Source organism: Eleutherodactylus coqui, chromosome 11 (assembly GCF_035609145.1).
Source record: "Eleutherodactylus coqui strain aEleCoq1 chromosome 11, aEleCoq1.hap1, whole genome shotgun sequence".
In the NCBI taxonomy this organism is placed as follows: Eukaryota; Metazoa; Chordata; class Amphibia; order Anura; family Eleutherodactylidae; genus Eleutherodactylus; species Eleutherodactylus coqui.
In genome coordinates, this window is record NC_089847.1 from 70,390,241 (window position 1) to 70,408,975 (window position 18,735).

Sequence of the window (18,735 nt, forward strand, 5' to 3'; positions counted from 1 at the left end):
GGGGAGATAAATTATATGCTGCCCTATGTGTGTGCTGGGGGGGGGGGAGATTATACACTGCCCTATGTGTGTACTGCCAGGACATTCTAATGTCATAACTAAATAAGAATGCACTAAACTCCAACCCCCTTCATAACCCCGCCCCCTATAACCAAAACCCCGCCCATGTCCCGCCCAACCCTGCCGGGCCTTGTAAAAATGGTCTTGCTTGAAGCCGGTCCCTGGTGCCAAAAAGGTTGGGGACCACTGTTCTACAGGACAAAAATGTCCAAGAAGGCTGGGAAATGATCCGAAATGAGATTCTCAAAGCACAATCGTTAACAATCCCTATAAGAAGGAAGAATGGGAAGCATTTAAAGAGACCAGGATGGGGGCGTGGCTAGCGGATGGCCGAGCAGGACGCATAAAGAGCGGGCTCCCGGTCTACTTGCTCCTAGAGGCTAATATTTACCTCCAAACAACAGCGAAATCACCCCCACCGAGCCAAATGAGGAAGCGGGCAACTTCAGAGGCCAGGACACCAGTGGAGAGCGGGAGAAAGAGCGGCATGGAACGCTTCCTTGGAGCGCTGGGTCTGAGCGGGAGGAAGAACAAGATTGTGCCCGAGAGTGCCAGAGCCTCCCTTCCACCAGCAGCCAGCTCAGTACAGCAGCGGTCACTACCGCGATCCCTGCAGCCAGAAGCGGTGAGAGGAGCGGCAGCGACAGATCACAGTGCCGATATCCCACAGAAGGGAGCACGGAGGGCAAAGATGGCGCCGACACCAGAGAGCACACGTGGGGCCAGGCTCCCCGCTGAGCTGTCAGACAAGCAACAATCACCCTCGCAGCGCTCACCGGCCAGCAGCCCATCAGGAGATGATGAACAGAGGGGACTGCAAGATACAACCAATGTGGAGCAAGAGACCCCACAAACTACTCCAGAGAGCTGCTGAACAGTGAGTAAAGGATACACTAGCCCACCTGCACTCACACTGCATAATACACCCTCCAGGGAGTCACAAACAACCCCCAAGCTAAACAAGAACGCAGACGCCATGGGGTGGTCACTTTCACCAGACCCAAGTCCCTACAGCAGTCCTGATCACGCCACTAACGTAAAAACCTTGAGTAGAGAAGAAAATGACGCATGGAAAACGCGCATTATGTCCATACCCACCAAAGACGAGCTACACGTCCTATTCGCCAGATTTGAGTCCTCCAACAAACAAGCGTTAGAGCGGATACATACAGATATACAGCAAATGGGCCACAGACCTGTAGAGGTGGAGCAAGCCCAGGAAGAAACGACAGCCATACTAGAATCTCACAGACAGGCTATTCAGTTTCAGGCAGACCAGATCCACAATCTCACAATGCACCTCGATGACCTCGGGAATAGAAACATAAGAAACCATTTACGTATTCGAGGCCTAACCGAAGAAATTGAGGGCCACCAGTTGGAGGACTGGGCACAAACATTCTTTTCGCAACTCCTGGGTCGCTCACCTGAAAACCTTGTCATGATGTACAGAATTCACAGGGCATTGGGACCAAGAGCAACAGACCCAAAACGGCCCAGAGACATAATTTGCAGAATTCACTTCTTTAGAAATAAAGATGCTATTCTGCGTGCCGCAAGGGAGAAGGGAGATCTTCTACACAAAGACAGACCGATTATTGTACTGCAAGATCTCGCGAGCCACACGCTCCGTCTCAGAGGAGCCTTGAAACCGCTCTTGACAGCACTCAAAGACAACATATCCTACCGCTGGGGATTCCCGTTTTCCCTGACGGCTACAAAAGAAGGCAAATCATCTACTCTGCGTTCACTAGGAGATCTGCTCAAACTCTTAGGAACATTTCAGCTCCCGCAGATCAATCTCCCAGATTGGCCCACAAATCCGAACCTACTCACACAGAGGACCAAAGATCAGTGGCAAACAGTTCAACCCAAGCAACGCCACGAGCGTCGCAGAGGACATGTAGTGGACACCTGAAATCACGTAATGGACAGATCTGAGAAGTCTCACCCCGTATAGCTTACATTGTCTCAGGACTTTGATCCTGGGCCCGCGCTCCCCCATAGAAAAACTCAGGACCACTGACGACATTGCTTACCTGTTGATTGTTATAATATGGCTCGTTTATGGTTTTCACACAGATTGTTTTACAGTTTAAGTTCGCCAAAATTTGGAGGTATCGTATACGAAAAGGACCCCTTATGGGTACCTCAGCTTATTTACGCTCGCCCTGGGAGTAAGGATGATCGGGGACCGATCGTACTCTGGTTGGCCTCCCTCCACTTCCCACCCAGGGTGAACTGTCGCATAATACAGCGACTATTAGCATTTTGCTAACACTTCACCACGAAATCATTCGCAGCTGCTTATAGCTGCGTAAGGTTTGTTTACCAAAACCTTACTTTTTCCTTTCTTCACTCTCCCCTCTGTTCCTCACTTTTCCCCACTCTTCCTCCCCTCCCCTCAAAGCCTATTTTCCCCACTCCCATCTAGCTTTAAGGTAACAGCAGTAATCGAGGCCACAAATGGATAACATCTCATGCGGCACATATAATGTACGAGGGTTAAACAAACCTGCCAAGAGGGGACAGATATTGGACCACCTCCATAGACACAAAATTATGATAGCTCTCCTGCAAGAGACACACTTTCAGACCCATAAAATTCCTAAATTCAGAAATCGCAACTATGTCACCTGGTACCACAGTCCACACCCCACCAAAAGAGCGGGAGGCACATCAATCGCAATCCATAGATAATTCCCCAGAGAGACGGTACCTATTCTTGAAAATTGAAACTGGAAGTGAAATTTTGACTTTCGCTAATGTATACTTTCAAAATCAAGCACATGTTCGCTATGGAATCCGGATACTGGGGGCCCTGAGGGCTTTCGCAGATGGCTCCAACTTTATTCTCGGAGGCGACCTTAACCTCATCTTGGATCCCGCGTTCGACTCCTCTGGGGGTAAGTCTAAAACTACACACGCAGCACTGCGCAGACTTTGTAGGGAGCTCCACAGCCTTAGGCTGGTGGACTTGTGGTGGACATTACACCCCAGAACAAAAGACTACAGTTTATACCCAAACTCCCACAACTGCTACCAGCGCTTAGATTATCTATTTGGCTCACACAAGCTTCTAGACCGAAACCCTTTCAGCTCGATAGGATCTTTCATATGGTCCGACCACGCTCTGGTATGGGGATCACTGAGAGGGAAAACTGGGGAGCAGAAGGAGTTTAACTGGCGTCTAAACGATAACCTGCTGAATGATGCAATATGCATACAGGAAATCCAGCAGACTATCGAAAACTTTACAAACGACCTCACTTATGACCCCACCCCTGCGCCAACTAAGTGGGAAGCGCTTAAAGGCGTACTCCGTGGAATTTTCATTTCACACAGGGCACGCATAAAAAGAGAAAGGGCTAACACTTTAAACGGTCTCCTAGACCATCTAAGTCACCTAGAGAACTTAAACAAAAAAGCAACCCAAGACGTCAGGACAGCAGAAATATCCGCAACCCGAAATAAAATACTCCTCCTCATGGACCAGATCTCACTATGCCAACGGGATAGAGCCCAGGGGAAGTTTTATGAGTATGGCAACAAGTGTAGCAGAGGACTGGCCAGGGCCCTGAATCCTCGAGCACCTCAAACATACATCTTCGCAATCAAGGCCCCAGGGAGGGGGGGGGGGGGGTCACTGGTTCACACCAATGCCAAAATAATAGATAGTTTCTATAATTATTACCACAACCTGTACAACCTACCGGACAAATACAGGGAACAAAACAAGGAACTGATTCGGGACAGACGATTACCTAACCAATTTCGCCCAAAAACAGATTTCGGAGACCACACGAGAAGCTCTGGAGGAGGACTTCTCCCTCCAGGAAATAAAAGAGGCGATCCATTTTCTCAAAATTGGTAAAAGCCCAGGACCCGACGGCTATACCCCACGCTTCTTCAAACTTTTAGAAGAAAAATTAGCCCCCCTGATGCTTAATGCATTTAATTCCAGATCAGGGACTTGCCCCTTCCCTACCCTGGCACTACAAGCAGTGATAACTGTAATACCTAAGCCAGGCAAAGACCCAGCCGCCTGTGGTAGTTATAGGCCGATCTCCCTTTTAAACAGACACAAAAATATTCTCAAAAATCTTGGCCACACGTCTTCAGGCGTGTATCCCGACCCTGGTGCACAGAGACCAAGTGGGCTTTGTCGCGGGGAGGGAGGCAGGGGACAGCACAATAAGAGCTTTGGCCCTCATGTCCAGAGCTCGCAAATTTGGGGAGCCTCTATGCCTACTCTCGGTGGACGCCAAGAAGGCGTTTGATAGAGTGAGTTGGGGATTCATGGAGGCGACACTACAATGCACTGGCCTTGGTCCCAGGCTCATGGACTGGGTGATGGCACTATATAGAGACCCCTCAGCCCGGGTCAGGATCAACGGTCAACTATCACACCCAATTCACATTCACAATGGCACCCGGCAAGGCTGTCCCGTCCCCCTCCCTGTACATTCTAGTGATGGAGACACTTGCGAGTGCACTTAGGACAAACCCCAACCTGCAGGGAGTTAGAAGAGGCGACAATGAACACAAAGTAGCTTTGTATGCAGATGATCTGTTGATTTACATCAGAAATCCAAGAATAGCGCTCCCTAACACCCTGGAAGAGTTTAAAAGATTTGGTAGGCTATCTAACTTTAAAGTTAATCTGAGCAAGTCACTGATCCTTAACGTAACCTTACCAAATGCAGAGGTTGAAATCTTAAAACCATCTCTTCCATTTCTATGGAAATCTGAAGAGATAACATACTTAGGAACAGTGATTACTACAGATCCGGACAAACTTTTTACAAAAAATTACATACCTCGCTTAACTAAACTGGAGTCAGACTTTAATAGATGGAAGAAAGTAAAAATGAATGCCCTACCGAGGTTCCCTTACATCCTCCAGACAGTCCCAATCGCCCTACCGGGCTCCTTTTTGACACGGGTCAGGAAGGTGATCATGAGCTTCATCTGGGGAGGTACCAAACCTAGGCACAAGTGAAAAGCTCTAACCAGCCTAAGAGTCAGGAGGAATGGGGGTCCCGAACATATCCCTATACCACAGAGCGACTTTATCCAAACAAATCCTAGACCTTCTCCATGGTAGATCACAGAAGTTGTGGGTGGAGATGGAGCAAGACCTGACACACTTTCAGGGCAAGGGGATAATATGGCTACCAGGTAAAGGAAAGCATAGAGGGCTGGGATTGTCCCCATTCATAGAAGACATGGTGACGGCTCGGGTAGGCCCTGCGACTAAGATGGGCCTGATTCACAGGCCGGGTCCACTTACACCCTTGGTGGGAAACCCAGATGTTCCCTCTTTTTTGCGGGGCTCCACGTTGACCAACATGATCCCGAATACAATCCCAAGGGTACGGGACGTGATTTCCGACACCGGCCTCAGACCGCTACGCAAGATCCTGGGGGAGCAGCGGCCCCATCCCGGAGCGTGGTTCCAGCACTTGCAACTATGCCACTATGTTGGCTCGTTAGGGGATATACAACATCTGAGATGTCCCATTACCCCTTTTGAAAACCTATGCACCTCAACTCCCACAGACCACCACAAAATCTCAAATTTATATCGGAGGCTCTTAGTTGAAGACACACAACATTGTAATAGAGCGCTGGAGCAGGAGTGGGAGAGGGACCTGAGCATTACACCCCCAGAGGAGTCATGGACAAAGGTCTATACTTTGACCCACAAAATGAATATATCTAGCAAGCTACAAGAACTAAACTACAAAATATTAACTAGATGGTATCAGACGCTGGCGAGATTGACAAGGATATTCCCCCAGTATCCGGATACCTGCTGGAGATGTACGACGGGAACCGGAACATTTATACATATCTGGTGGTCTTGTCCACTGATTTACCCCCTCTGGCCGGAGACCAACTCTCTCTATGCCTCAGTCTGCAGAAACCAAATACGGCTAACCCCTGAGATTGCATTGCTGTCAATGATTCCAGGCTCACTGGCACAATCAAAACATTCCCTGTTTAGATTTTTCATCCTGGTGATGCGCCAGATCATCCCTAAAAAATGGAAATCACCACCACCACCACCAAACCCCTCCCCCCACCAAGACCACATAAAATACATGGAGGAGCTCTGCGCCAGAGATGAAATGAGACATGACAAACACCACGCTACTTGGATATCGTTGAATCAGTTCAGCTTCTCTGATGACCTCGACTTATGGCTCGAAAGGGGGTTACTCCCCAACACAGATACGACCAGTAATCCCTCTGATACCATAAGACCTTAAACTGCAAACTTCATCTCAAAGCACAAGATGGCCTCCCCCCCACCCCCTATCTGCCACCTATCCTTCACCAACCCTCTCACCCCCTCTTCTTACTTGCTATCTCTCCCGCCCTTTACCTTTCTCTTAATTTCTCTAGTTTTCTTCATAGGATATTATCATATTAGATTTGTTTATCTTGCTTACTTTGATCGATCAGTAACTGGAATTTGAGATTTCGGCAATCTATTTGAGAGTTACACGCTATAGATATTATTAGTATTACAGTTAATGTTATTGCTTAAATGGTCTGTTTTAAAGACCAAGAAAGTAGGTCAGACAACGAAAGACAACCTCTGCTACTGTAAAAATGTTTATTTGTTAAAAATGACACTACACTTTTGTAACTTTTACATCCAAACAAAAGACAAAATAAAAAAACTTTTGAACCATAAAGAGACCAGGATGAATGAACACAGAACTTGCACAGATGTTAAAACGGAAAAAAAATGTGTTTATTAAATGGAAGGAGGGGGGAATATTTAAAGAACATAATGCAGTCTGCAGAAACTGTAGAGCGAGTGTCAGAAAAGCTGAAGCTAATAATAAATTGAGGCTTGCAACACAGGCCAAAAGCAATAAAAAAAGGATTTTGGGGGAATGCCAAATCAAAAGAAAAATCAGAGATCCTATAGGATGCTTACTGGATGAAAATGGTGAATTGGTTAAGAATGATGTTGAGAAGGCGGAACTTTTAAATTCCTATTTTGTATCTGTTTTCTCTCAGAAAGTAGATGGAACATCAACTGATCTACCCTGTGCTATTGGGGAAATAAACGAATGCAGGCTATCTATAAGCAGAGAGATGGTGAGGGAACACTTAGCTAACTTAAATGAATTCAAGTCTCAAGGTCCAGATGAATTACATCCTAGGATACTAAAGGAAACAGCAGAGGAAATTGCTGAACCACTCGCCATAATCTTGGAAAATTCCTGGAAAGCAGGAGAAGTCCCATCAGATTGGAAAAGAGCAAATGTCCCAATCTTCAAAAAAGGGAAGAAGATGGAACCAGGAAACTACAGGCCTGTGAGCCTGACTTCTATACCGGGAAAGATCTTTGAACAAATTATTAAACAGGATGTATGCAAGTACTTTGATAAAAATAGAGTAATTAACCAGAGCCAGCATGGGTTTGTAACAAACAAGTCATGCCTGATGAATCTAATTTCCTTTGATGACAGAATCACCGACTGGGTTGATCAGTGAAATGCGGATATAGTATATCTTGTCTGTAGTAAAGCATTTGACAAAGTATCTCATACAAGTCAACAATCAATTGCCCTGAAGAATTTTGGAAGTGTAGTTAAATAAAACCTGCCAGTGACTAAAATCACATGTTAGCAAATATAAATACGATGAACAAAAAAATTGCACATTTTACCTGTGGCTCTAAATTATACCCTCCTAGGTCATCCAGACTGCCTCCAGTTGGTAGTGTCACAGCTCTCTGTTTGGTGATAGAACTTGCTCCTGTAAATGATCTACTGGAAAGATGGCTTCTTATTACACCTCTGCAATTGTTAGGTATCTTAAAGGCACATCTTTTGTGATAGTTAAGACCACAGCCTAAAATATTAGAAGGTAAAAGATGCTGAAATAAACCATCATATCAATAATATTTATTGCAATAAAACACACAAATATATTTTTCCCATTAGCATAGTTAAACCCTTTGTAATATATAGGGGTCCCTAACATCAACACACATCTGCAAAAAATTGGAATCTACCTATGTTCCACCAGAGGAAGAGAGTCTCTATTTTATAATATATATATATATATATATATATATATATATATATATATATATATATATATATATATATATAATTATTGAACCAGAGTTTAATAAGGTCCTATAATGCAGGAGTCGGTTCATTCATCATGCTACTGTATAGTGCCTGGTGTGGAAAGGTCACTTAGTAACATTGTCTTCTTTCAGCCTAACATACTATGTCCATCTAGATCAGCCTGTTTCCATACCCTGTTGTTGATCCAGAGGAAGGCAAAAAATACCCCAATGAGGCAGAAGCCAATTTAGCCCATATGGGGGAAAAGAATCCTTCCCGACTCCATAATGGCAGTCAGAATAATCCCTGGATCAACGTTTTGAAAGTTCCTACTTGACTCGAAGATCCGGAACAACCACCCCACTGGTTTTCTTAAAGTCTATATCCTGTAATATACCACTCTATGAAGGCAGCTAGTCCCCTCCTAAACTCCTCTATTGATTTTGCCATGACCACTTCCCTTAACTACTGGCTAACACAGTACCACACCCTTTTTTGTTTTCACTTGCCGTAATTCATATTCCCAAAGCAAGCTTTGTGGAGACACTGAGCCATAAAAAGAGCTGGGATATTTCAGCCATTAAAAAGCAGATTAGTCAATGCAGCTCTTGGACTATGTCATTACACAGGGTCAATGCAAGATAAGTAACACAAGTTTTTATCTGGATTAATTGTTTAAAAGGTGGACATACACTTTAAAGACATAATTTTTTAAACTTACCTTGGCATTTTAGACCTTGTCTCACCAAACCAAACAACATTTCTCCACAATAATCACAAAAGGCTGGAGATTTGTAAGAGTGAACTAGCAGAATGTGAGGTCGGATTGAGAAGTCAAGGGACACAGAAGCTGCATAAAAAGAGAATAACTATCAAAGTTAGTCATTTTTTCAACATAACAAGCTAGTAAATAAACAAAGTTAAAGTCTTAGAATTTGGCACATGGTAATTGCTGATGAGCATCAAAAGGATGTGTACATCGACTGCAGCAAAGCTTTTAACTGTGTCGAACATGACAAGCTTTGGAAGTGTCTTAGGCAAATGGGCGTCACAGAACATATTGGACAGCTTATAAGGTCGCTTTACAACAACCAAGAAGCAACAGTCAGGACAGCTTATGGAAACACAGATTGGTTCAGAAGTGAGAAAGCCGTACGGCAAGGCTGCATTTTATCACCAGTCCTTTTCAATATGTGTGCAGAAACGCTCACGAGGCGATGCAATTTGGACAAATTAGAAATCAGAGTCAAACACCGGTGGCAGAAATTTCAACAACCTCCGATCTGCAGATGACAACACCCTGCTTGCAGAAAGTGAAAGGGACCTTGAATACCTTATCCAATGAGTGCAAAAGGAAAGCAAACGCATGGGACTGTACCTCAACAGCAAAAAAATGAAAGTCATAACCCCGGTAGGCAACAGAACAGTGAACATAAAAATTAACAATGAAGAAGTCGAAACAGTCCAAGATTTCATCTTCCTTGGATTCAAAATCAATTGCAATGGGCAATCTGGACCAGAGATGAAGAGACGAATTACACTTGATAGGAATGCAAGGCAAGGAATGGAAAAGATCTGAAAAAGCAAGGATATTAGCATTGCAACAAAAACCAGATTGGTCAATGCAATCGCCTTTCCCATATCGACGTATTGTTGCGAAAGTTGGACGCTCAGAAAAACAAACAGAGGGAAAATTGATGCATTTGAACTGTGCTGCTGGAGAAGAATGCTGCGGATACCTTGGACTGCCATGACAATGAACAAGGTAGTGTTAGATTGCGTCAAACCAAAAATACCACTAGAGGGCAAAATCATCAAACAGCGTCCCTTTTTTGGACGTGTGATGTGCGCTAACTCACTGGAAACAGTACTGATGCTTGGCAAGGTCAGTGGAAAGAGAAGACCAGGACGACTAAGAACAAGATGGCTAAATACAATCAAAGTCACCACGAACATGTCAATCGGGGAATTGAAAGAAGCCGTGGAAGACAGAAATGCGTGGAGAACATTGATCCATGGAGTGACTGAGGATCAGATGCGACTGAACGGATAATCATCATCAATTGGTGATGAACAGTGTTGTATAATAAAAATCTTCACAATGACGACTCAGTCAGACAAGCATTTTTTTTGTGCACCTATGTGCGCAAAAAAAACCTCACCGCACGACGAATGTTAAAAATGTGTGTGACCGAAGCTCCATGCTCAGCTCTTTTAATGGGCCCAGCGTTACTGCAGCCGGCCCCGTTGAAAGCAATGGAATGTAGGCAACCTGCAGTGATGACATATAAGCCCTGCCCTGAAAATCATCCATAGCTACAGTAAAAAATAAAAAAATATACACATCACCTTCCACCGCTGTCAGGGCTCCAGCGCGTCTTGTCACTTGGTCTCAGCACTGCTCTGAAGCACTTTGTGCTGGCCGGGGATTTAAAAATCCCCCCTCCAGAAAGTGCTGGTCTGATTGGCTGAGCGCTCAGCCATTCATTGAAGGACAGCTGAGCGCTGCCTGCAATTGGCCACAGCGCTTAGCCAATCCCTGCCCAGCAGATAATGCTTCAGAGCAGTGCCGAGGACCAAGGAAAAAGACGCCCCGGAGCCCCAACAGCAGCTGAAGGAAATGTATATATTTTTTTCCTCTCATCACTGAACACTGTAAGAGTGCTGTCACAGTGTTCAGTGATAAGGGGACTGCCCACAGGGAATCTTTATGTGCAACACGGACCTATGCGGTGCATGCATGTCCTATCTTTTGCAGGTGCAAAGATTTTGCGCCTGTAAAAACTGGACATGTGAACACTACATAGAGAACCAATGGTCCTATTAGAGAAGCCTTTTTTTTTGCGCACATAGTCGCGCACAAAAAACCCGCTCATCTGACTTCGCCCTGACCATTTAAAATATCTTGTTACTCATTACTAGAGTATGTATGAGAGCAGCACTCCGGGGGTTAAGTAAAAGATCAAATCTTTATTGTGCCCACACACAAGATTTGATCTTTTACTTAACCCCCGGAGTGCTGCTCTCATACATACTCTGCTGTTGAAATTGCGATTCAGGATCCAGGATCTCTGATGAGCGTGCACCAGCTGGTGAGGATTGTCTTCCCTGTATATCTGAAGGTGAAGTGGGTGCTGTGATCGGTGTTGCTATATTTGATTGTTACTCATTACTAATGTCTATGCACAGCTGGGTGCTATAGGTCAGCAGGCTAATTGAACAGAACTAAAGAATGTGTTATTCATGTGGTCTTTCAGCATTCAGTGGGCTACACATTTATATGACATAGTACATGTACAAGGCCAAAACACATCTATTGGCTAACTTACTAGGACTAATGTTTGAAAATGGCTTATTATTGTTGTCCTTGAAACAATTAATTTAGCGTCTGTTAATTTGTTTTAAGACAACACTGAGTAAAACTGATACACTGTGTTAAGGGTTTTTATTTACACAGCCCGATGGGATAACAATCATTTGCCTGATCGTCAGCCAATCTAAAAAGGTTAACGATCAGCTAACATTTGTCAGTTGATTGTCTCCCTTAGGCTTCTTTCACACGAGCACACATCAGCCGGTCCGTTTACACGGCCGGCCGATATATGCTACATTAGGGATGAAATAATTGGTGAACGGGCGCACAAATCAAATGTTTGTGCACCCGTTTATACGGCCTGGTGAAGCCGGCGCAAATGTGCCGACCTCACCAGGCCATCGCCCATTTCCCCTCCCTCCCTATTGCAGGCTTACCTATCTTCCTCCCCGCTCGGTCTGTGCAATGGGAGGGGGTGGGACAGGAGCGGAGCTAAGTGCCGGTCAGCCCCTCCTCCTCCCATTGATGGATATGAAAAAGGGGCGGGGCCAAGGTGGGATCTTATCTCTGCCCACGTCCCCACCCCTTGTCCATAGACATCAATGGAAGGAGGCGGGGCAGATCAGCACTTAGCTCCGCCCCTCCACCTCCCATTGCAGAGAGCGAGCGGGGAAGAGAGGTAAGCCTGCACAGGGTAAGGGAGAACAGAGGTAGGTAGTTTAGCAGCCACGCTGCTAAGCTCCCTCCCAACTACGGCCGCTGCCATGGGCTCCCATAGGAGCCCATGAAGCAGCCCAACGTATTTCGGCCCAAAAATAGTTCCAGAACTATGTTTTTAGGCTTGACGAAAAAACGCCCGGCACTGTATTGGCTGGCCAGGCGTTTTTACGTCTCGGAAATACGCCCATGTGATCTGATGCATTGGAATCCAATGCATCAAATCACAGCGCATATCGGCCGGCCGTGAAATGGCCAGATGATATGCGCTCATGTGAAAGAAGGCTTAGGGTGTGCAAAAAATTATAACTGCACATCTCCTTATGTAAACGGGAAGATGTGCAGCCAATCAAGGAAAGCTATGTTTGGGCAAACAATCGTATTAAAGATCAGTTGTCCCCATAGTCCCCATAGACAGCTGTCAAATGCTGACTGATCCACTCATTGCTAGACAGATTATACCCTTATACCCTTATGGCTGCTGAAGGGAAGGTGCATGGCAAAAGGATTCTTCCTTTGTTGTTCTTAGACATGAATTGCATCTCATGCCCTGTGTAGAATATGGTCTATGTGTTTTGCCAAAAATGTTCTAATGTTAAGTTTAGCCCATTTTAGTTAGCCCATAGGTGCACTACACAGTACCCATCGGTGGACTATACCATTCTACTGTGCATGGTGAAGACTCTACTACACAGTATAGGAAAGCTATGTGAGCAGTATAAATTTTGTATGACCCCCAATTTATTAATAAATACATTCATTATTTTTTTTACTCGAGAGAAAACGCTGAGTTAATTGTTAGAAAATGGAATGTTTATGAGCAGCCATGGAAATTTAAATACTCATGTAGTCTGAAAGTTCTAAAGTTTCCATGCAATTCCTTTTATAGAAGTATTTTAAAATCCACTTTTGTTCTAACTTTTTAAGCGTGTTGCTAAGTAAAGCATATGCAAATACTCTGACAGCATTCACTTTTAGCAAACTACATTAGTTTCTTATTGTTAAAATATAACAAACATCAATTACATAGTAGTAGTATTCAACAGGAATTATATAGTAGTAGTATTTTAGCAAATTAAACTAATATTCTAATGGATGTTATTTCTGCTAAAGAGACACTTTTCCGTGCAAATATTAAGTCATATTGTCTTAAAACATTATTCAATGCCAAATTTACAATGGAAACCATTGATGTTTTAAACCCAAAGAGTCAGGATTTCAACAGGTTATAGAACAGAATCAAAGACAACATATTACTAAGAAATATACCAATTAAAAAACTGGGGCACTGGGGGGGCGTGGCTAGCCAACAAGATGGCCGGATGTGTGTAAGCTGAGCTCCCAACGGACAGTCATCAACCTCAAAAAAACCTGAGGAAGGAGGCTCAGAAAATTACCTGAAAGGCTAAGCAGGCTTACCTGATCTAACACTGCAGGCTCCGGTGGCTGATTTGAGCGGTGGAGAGGTGCCGGGCTCCGTGTGGCACACCGATCGGAGACATCGGGAGACACTAGCAGCGCTGCAGCCGGGACTCTGCTGCTGTCGGACGGAGCTCCGCTGGCTCTCCCTGGTGTTTGCCTAGAGGAGGATCGCCGAGGCAGGTGAGGAGAGTGGAGGGGCTGAAGTGACAGCGCAGAAAAGACCCCCGCGGTGTCAGGACTCGGAGCGGCTGGAGCGCGGGAGGTGGTGACCGGGAGAGGTGAAGGAGGAGGGGGTGCACGCGGTGATTGAAGCCCCTGTATGGCCGCGGCTGTCACAAAGAGGATAGAGGGAGACAAGAGGAGGACTGTATATAGCGCGGTGATCCCCCTCTCTGCATAGCACCTTCACAGAGAGAGAGTACAGATAGAGGCAGCCGCCATTAACCCTGCACCACGTGGAGCCACCATTTTCATTAAACACAAACCTCTGCTCTGGGCTGTCAGAGGCAATACATAGCAGCCAGCAGCATGCATAAAACATTAGCCCTAAAGAAGGTGATAACCCTTGGGGATAAAGGATTGAGCACTCTGCAATAAGTGCAATCCCTCCAGCAAATAGAAATAGTGTCCTCTCCTGCCTACCGCTGTTGAGTTGAGGGTCGCAGTGGCGGCGCTGCACGGGGACAGCTTGGACACCGCAGGGGAGCTGCAGGGTGACACGCCACCCGACGGGGAGCCCTCTCTCCTGGGGCTGGGTTGTGGCGGCCATTGCAGACCCTGAGTGACTGCGGGGAGGACCATAAGCCCCATCAATAAAAGCAAAGGTTACCTCAGCGAGGAGAAGTTGTAGGGCCCCCTAGGAGAGCTGCTACCGTAAAGTGCTCAATAGAAGGAAGCCTTGGCCCCAAAAGGGGGGAAAAAAAAAAGTGCTGCCACCCACCTCAACAATGAAGCCATACTAAAAAAAGGGGGGGGGGAGGGAAGACAAATCTCCTTACCCAAGCTTACTACCTTGAGCACACATACCCAGATTTCCTACACTTTTGAGGACCTGTCTATCACTCCATTCTATATCAGAGCTGCTCAGTTTCCTTGGTAATACTATTAATGGACTCTCACTCCACCTGGAGGCAGAATATAATATAACCACCCACTATAATTTCTCAAAAGCAAGATCAGAAAATGCTGCAGTCATAAAATGTGACATCTGAACACCTCCCCATCCTACTCCTCCCAGCGTAATTGTACTAAGACAGACAAAATGGGTAAACCTACAAAATCTATAGTTAACAGCAACGCCAAGGACCTCAAGACACCTAAAAGAACTCAAGCTCCAGTGAAAAATTTTGGGATTTCCTCTCAAGACACTCCTCTTACAATCCAATCCAAACAGATGTCTTTAGAAGAAGATAACCAAAATCACACCCCTTCCTTGCAAGGCTCAGAAAGCAAATCGGAAGATGACTCACTAATAACCTCCAACTCAGATATAAAAAAATATATCAAGGCGCTGCCTACCAAGGAGTACATTAAAGATCTATTTAAAGAATTCACCCAAACGGTGAAGGAGGAGATTTCTGATTTAAAGAAAGATGTCAAGGAGGTATATGCTAGAATCAACACCCTTGAGGACTCTTGCTCAAGGATGATTAATAGAGATGAGCGAGCACCAAAATGCTCGGGTGCTCGTTACTCGAGACGAACTTTTCGCGATGCTCGAGGGTTCGTTTCGAATAACGAACCCCAGTGAAGTCAATGGGCGACCCGAGCATTTTTGTATATCGCCGATGCTCGCTAAGGTTTTCATTTGTGAAAATCTGGGCAATTCAAGAAAGTGATGGGAACGACACAGAAACGGATAGGGCAGGCGAGGGGCTACATGTTAGGCTGCATCTCAAGTTCACAGGTCCCACTATTAAGCCACAATAGCGGCAAGAGTGGGCCCCCCCCCCTCCCAACAACTTTTACTTCTGAAAAGCCCTCATTAGCAATGGATACCTTAGCTAAGCACCACAGTACCTCCAACAAAGCACAATCACTGCCTGCATGACAGTCCGCTGCCACTTCTCCTGGGTTACATGCTGCCCAACCCCCCCGCACGACCCAGTGTCCACAGCGCACACCAAATTGTCCCTGCGCAGCCTTCAGCTGCCCTCATGCCACGCCACACTCATGTCTATTTATAAGTGCGTCTGCCATGAGGAGGAACCGCAGGCACACACTGCAGAGGGTTGGCACGGCCAGGCAGCGACCCTCTTTAAAAGTGGCGGGGCGATAGCCCACAATGCTGTACAGAAGCAATGAGAAATAGAATCCTGTGCCACCTCCATCTGGAGCTGCACACGTGGGCATAGCAATGGGGAACCTATGTGCCACACACTATTCATTCTGTCAAGGTGTCTGCACGCCCCAGTCAGACCGCGGTTTTTTATAAATAGTCACAGGCAGGTACAACTCCGCAATGGGAATTCCGTGTGCACCCACAGCATGGGTGGCTCCCTGGAACCCACCGGCGGTACATAAATGTATCCCATTGCATTGCCCAACACAGCTGAGGTAGTAATGTCCTGCTTAATGCAGGTGGGCTTCGGCCCACACTGCATGCCCCAGTCAGACTGGGGTTCTTTAAAAGTGGAAACAGATGCATTTACAACTCCCTGTGGACCGACAGTATGGGTGGGTGCCAGGAAGCCACCGTAGTTACATAAAAATATCCCATTGCATTGCCCAACACAGCTGAGGTAGTAATGTCGTGCTTAATGCAGGTGGGCTTCAGCCCACACTGCATGCCCCAGTCAGACTGGGGTTCTTTAGAAGTGGAGACAGATGCATTTACAACTCCCTGTGCACCCACAGCATGGGTGGCTCCCTGGAACCCACCGGCGGTACATAAAAATATCCCATTGCATTGCCCAACACAGCTGAGGTAGTAATGTCGTGCTTAATGCAGGTGGGCTTCGGCCCACACTGCATGCCCCAGTCAGACTGGGGTTCTTTAGAAGTGGAAACAGATGCATTTACAACTCCCTGTGGACCGACAGTATGGGTGGGTGCCAGGAAGCCACCAGCGTTACATAAAAATATCCCATTGCATTGCCCAACACAGCGGATGTAACGTCAGCTGTAATGCAGGTGGGCTAAAAATTCATTTGATTACACTGTAGGCGAGGGCCCACAAAAATTGCTGTATCAACAGTACTAATGTACATCCGAAAAATTGGCCATGGCCAACCAAGAGGGCAGGTGAAACCCATTAATCGCTTTGGTTAATGTGGCTTAATTGGTAACTAGGCCTGGAGGCAGCCCAGTTCAAATAAAAATTGGTGGAGGTGAAAGTTTCAACGCTTTAATGAGCATTGAAACGTATAAAAATTGTTTAGAAAAATTATATGACTGAGCCTTGTGGCCCTAAGAAAAATTGCCCGTTCGGCGTGATTATGTGAGGTTTCAGGAGGAGGAGCAGGAGGAGGAGGAGGAGGAATATTATACACAGATTGATGAAGCGAAAAGGTCCCCGTTTTTGATGGGGATAGAGAACGATGCTTCCATCCACGGGTGCAGCCTACATATTGCTTAGGTATCGCTGCTGTCCGCTGGTGGAGAAGAGAAGTCTGGGGAAATCCAGGCTTTGTTCATCTTGATGAGTGTAAGCCTGTCCGCACTGTCGGTTGACAGGCGGGTACGCTTATCTGTGATGATTCCCCCAGCCGCACTAAACACCCTCTCTGACAAGACGCTAGCCGCAGGACAAGCAAGCACCTCCAGGGCATGCAGCGCGAGTTCAGGCCACGTGTCCAGCTTCGATACCCAGTAGTTGTAGGGGGCAGAGGCGTCACGGAGGATGGTTGTGCGATCGGCTACGTACTCCCTCACCATCCTTTTACAGTGCTCCCGCCGACTCAGCCGTGACTGGGGAGCGGTGACACAGTCTTGCTGGGAAGCCATAAAGCTGTCAAGGGCCTTAAAGAGTGTTGGCCTGCCTGTGCTGTACATCCTGCCTGATCTCCGCGCCTCCCCTGCTACCTGGCCCTCGGAACTGCGCCTTCGGCCACTACCGCTGTCGTATGGGAATTTTACCATCAGTTTGTCCGCCAGGGTCCTGTGGTATAGCAACACTCTCGAACCCCTTTCCTCTTCGGGTATGAGAGTGGAAAGGTTCTCCTTATACCGTGGGTCGAGCAGTGTGTACACCCAGTAATCCGTAGTGGCCAGAATGCGTGTAACACGAGGGTCACGAGAAAGGCATCCTAACATGAAGTCAGCCATGTGTGTCAGGGTACCTGTACGCAACACATGGCTGTCCTCACTAGGAAGATCCCTTTCAGGATCCTCCTCCTCCTCCTCCTCCTCAGGCCATACACACTGAAAGGATGACAGGCCACCAGTATGTCTACCCTCACCAGTGGGCCAAGCTGTGTCTTCCCCCTCCTCCTCATCTTCCTCCTCCTCCTCCTCCTCACTGTGCTGAGATATAGACAGGAGGGTGCTCTGACTATCCAGCGACATACTGTCTTCCTTCGGCTCTGTTTCCGAGTGCAAAGCGTCTGCCTTTATGCTTTGCAGGGAACTTCTCAAGAGGCATAGCAGAGGAATGGTGACGCTAATGATTGCAGCATCGCCACTCACCACCTGGGTAGACTCCTCAAAGTTTCCAAGGACCTGGCAGATGTCTGCCAACCAGGCCCACTCTTCTGAAAATAATTGAGGAGGCTGACTCCCACTGCGCCGCCCATGTTGGAGTTGGTATTCCACTATAGCTCTACGCTGCTCATAGAGCCTGGCCAACATGTGGAGCGTAGAGTTCCACCGTGTGGGCACGTCGCACAGCAGTCGGTGCACTGGCAGATTAAAGCGATGTTGCAGGGTGCGCAGGGTGGCAGCGTCCGTGTGGGACTTGCGGAAATGTGCGCAGAGCCGGCGCACCTTTCCGAGCAGGTCTGACAAGCGTGGGTAGCTTTTCAGAAAGCGCTGAACCACCAAATTAAAGACGTGGGCCAGGCATGGCACGTGCGTGAGGCTGCCGAGCTGCAGAGCCGCCACCAGGTTACGGCCGTTGTCACACACGACCATGCCCGGTTGGAGGCTCAGCGGTGCAAGCCAGCGGTCGGTCTGCTCTGTTCG

The 18,735-nt window shown here is 46.7% G+C and overlaps 1 protein-coding gene across 5 annotated transcripts in view; it reads right to left on the reverse strand.

Moving 5' to 3' along the window:
• LOC136581891 (serine/threonine-protein kinase D1-like) overlaps nucleotides 1-18,735 on the reverse strand; it is a 339,882-nt gene that overhangs the window by 153,590 nt on the left and 167,557 nt on the right. For all 5 annotated transcript variants that reach the window (XM_066582541.1, XM_066582544.1, XM_066582543.1 and 2 more), the window contains 2 exons: nucleotides 8,884-9,012; nucleotides 7,754-7,938 (listed from right to left, as the gene is read on the reverse strand). In XM_066582541.1, coding sequence (XP_066438638.1) covers nucleotides 7,754-7,938; nucleotides 8,884-9,012 — 314 coding nt within the window. The remainder of the gene's footprint in view (nucleotides 1-7,753; nucleotides 7,939-8,883; nucleotides 9,013-18,735) is intronic.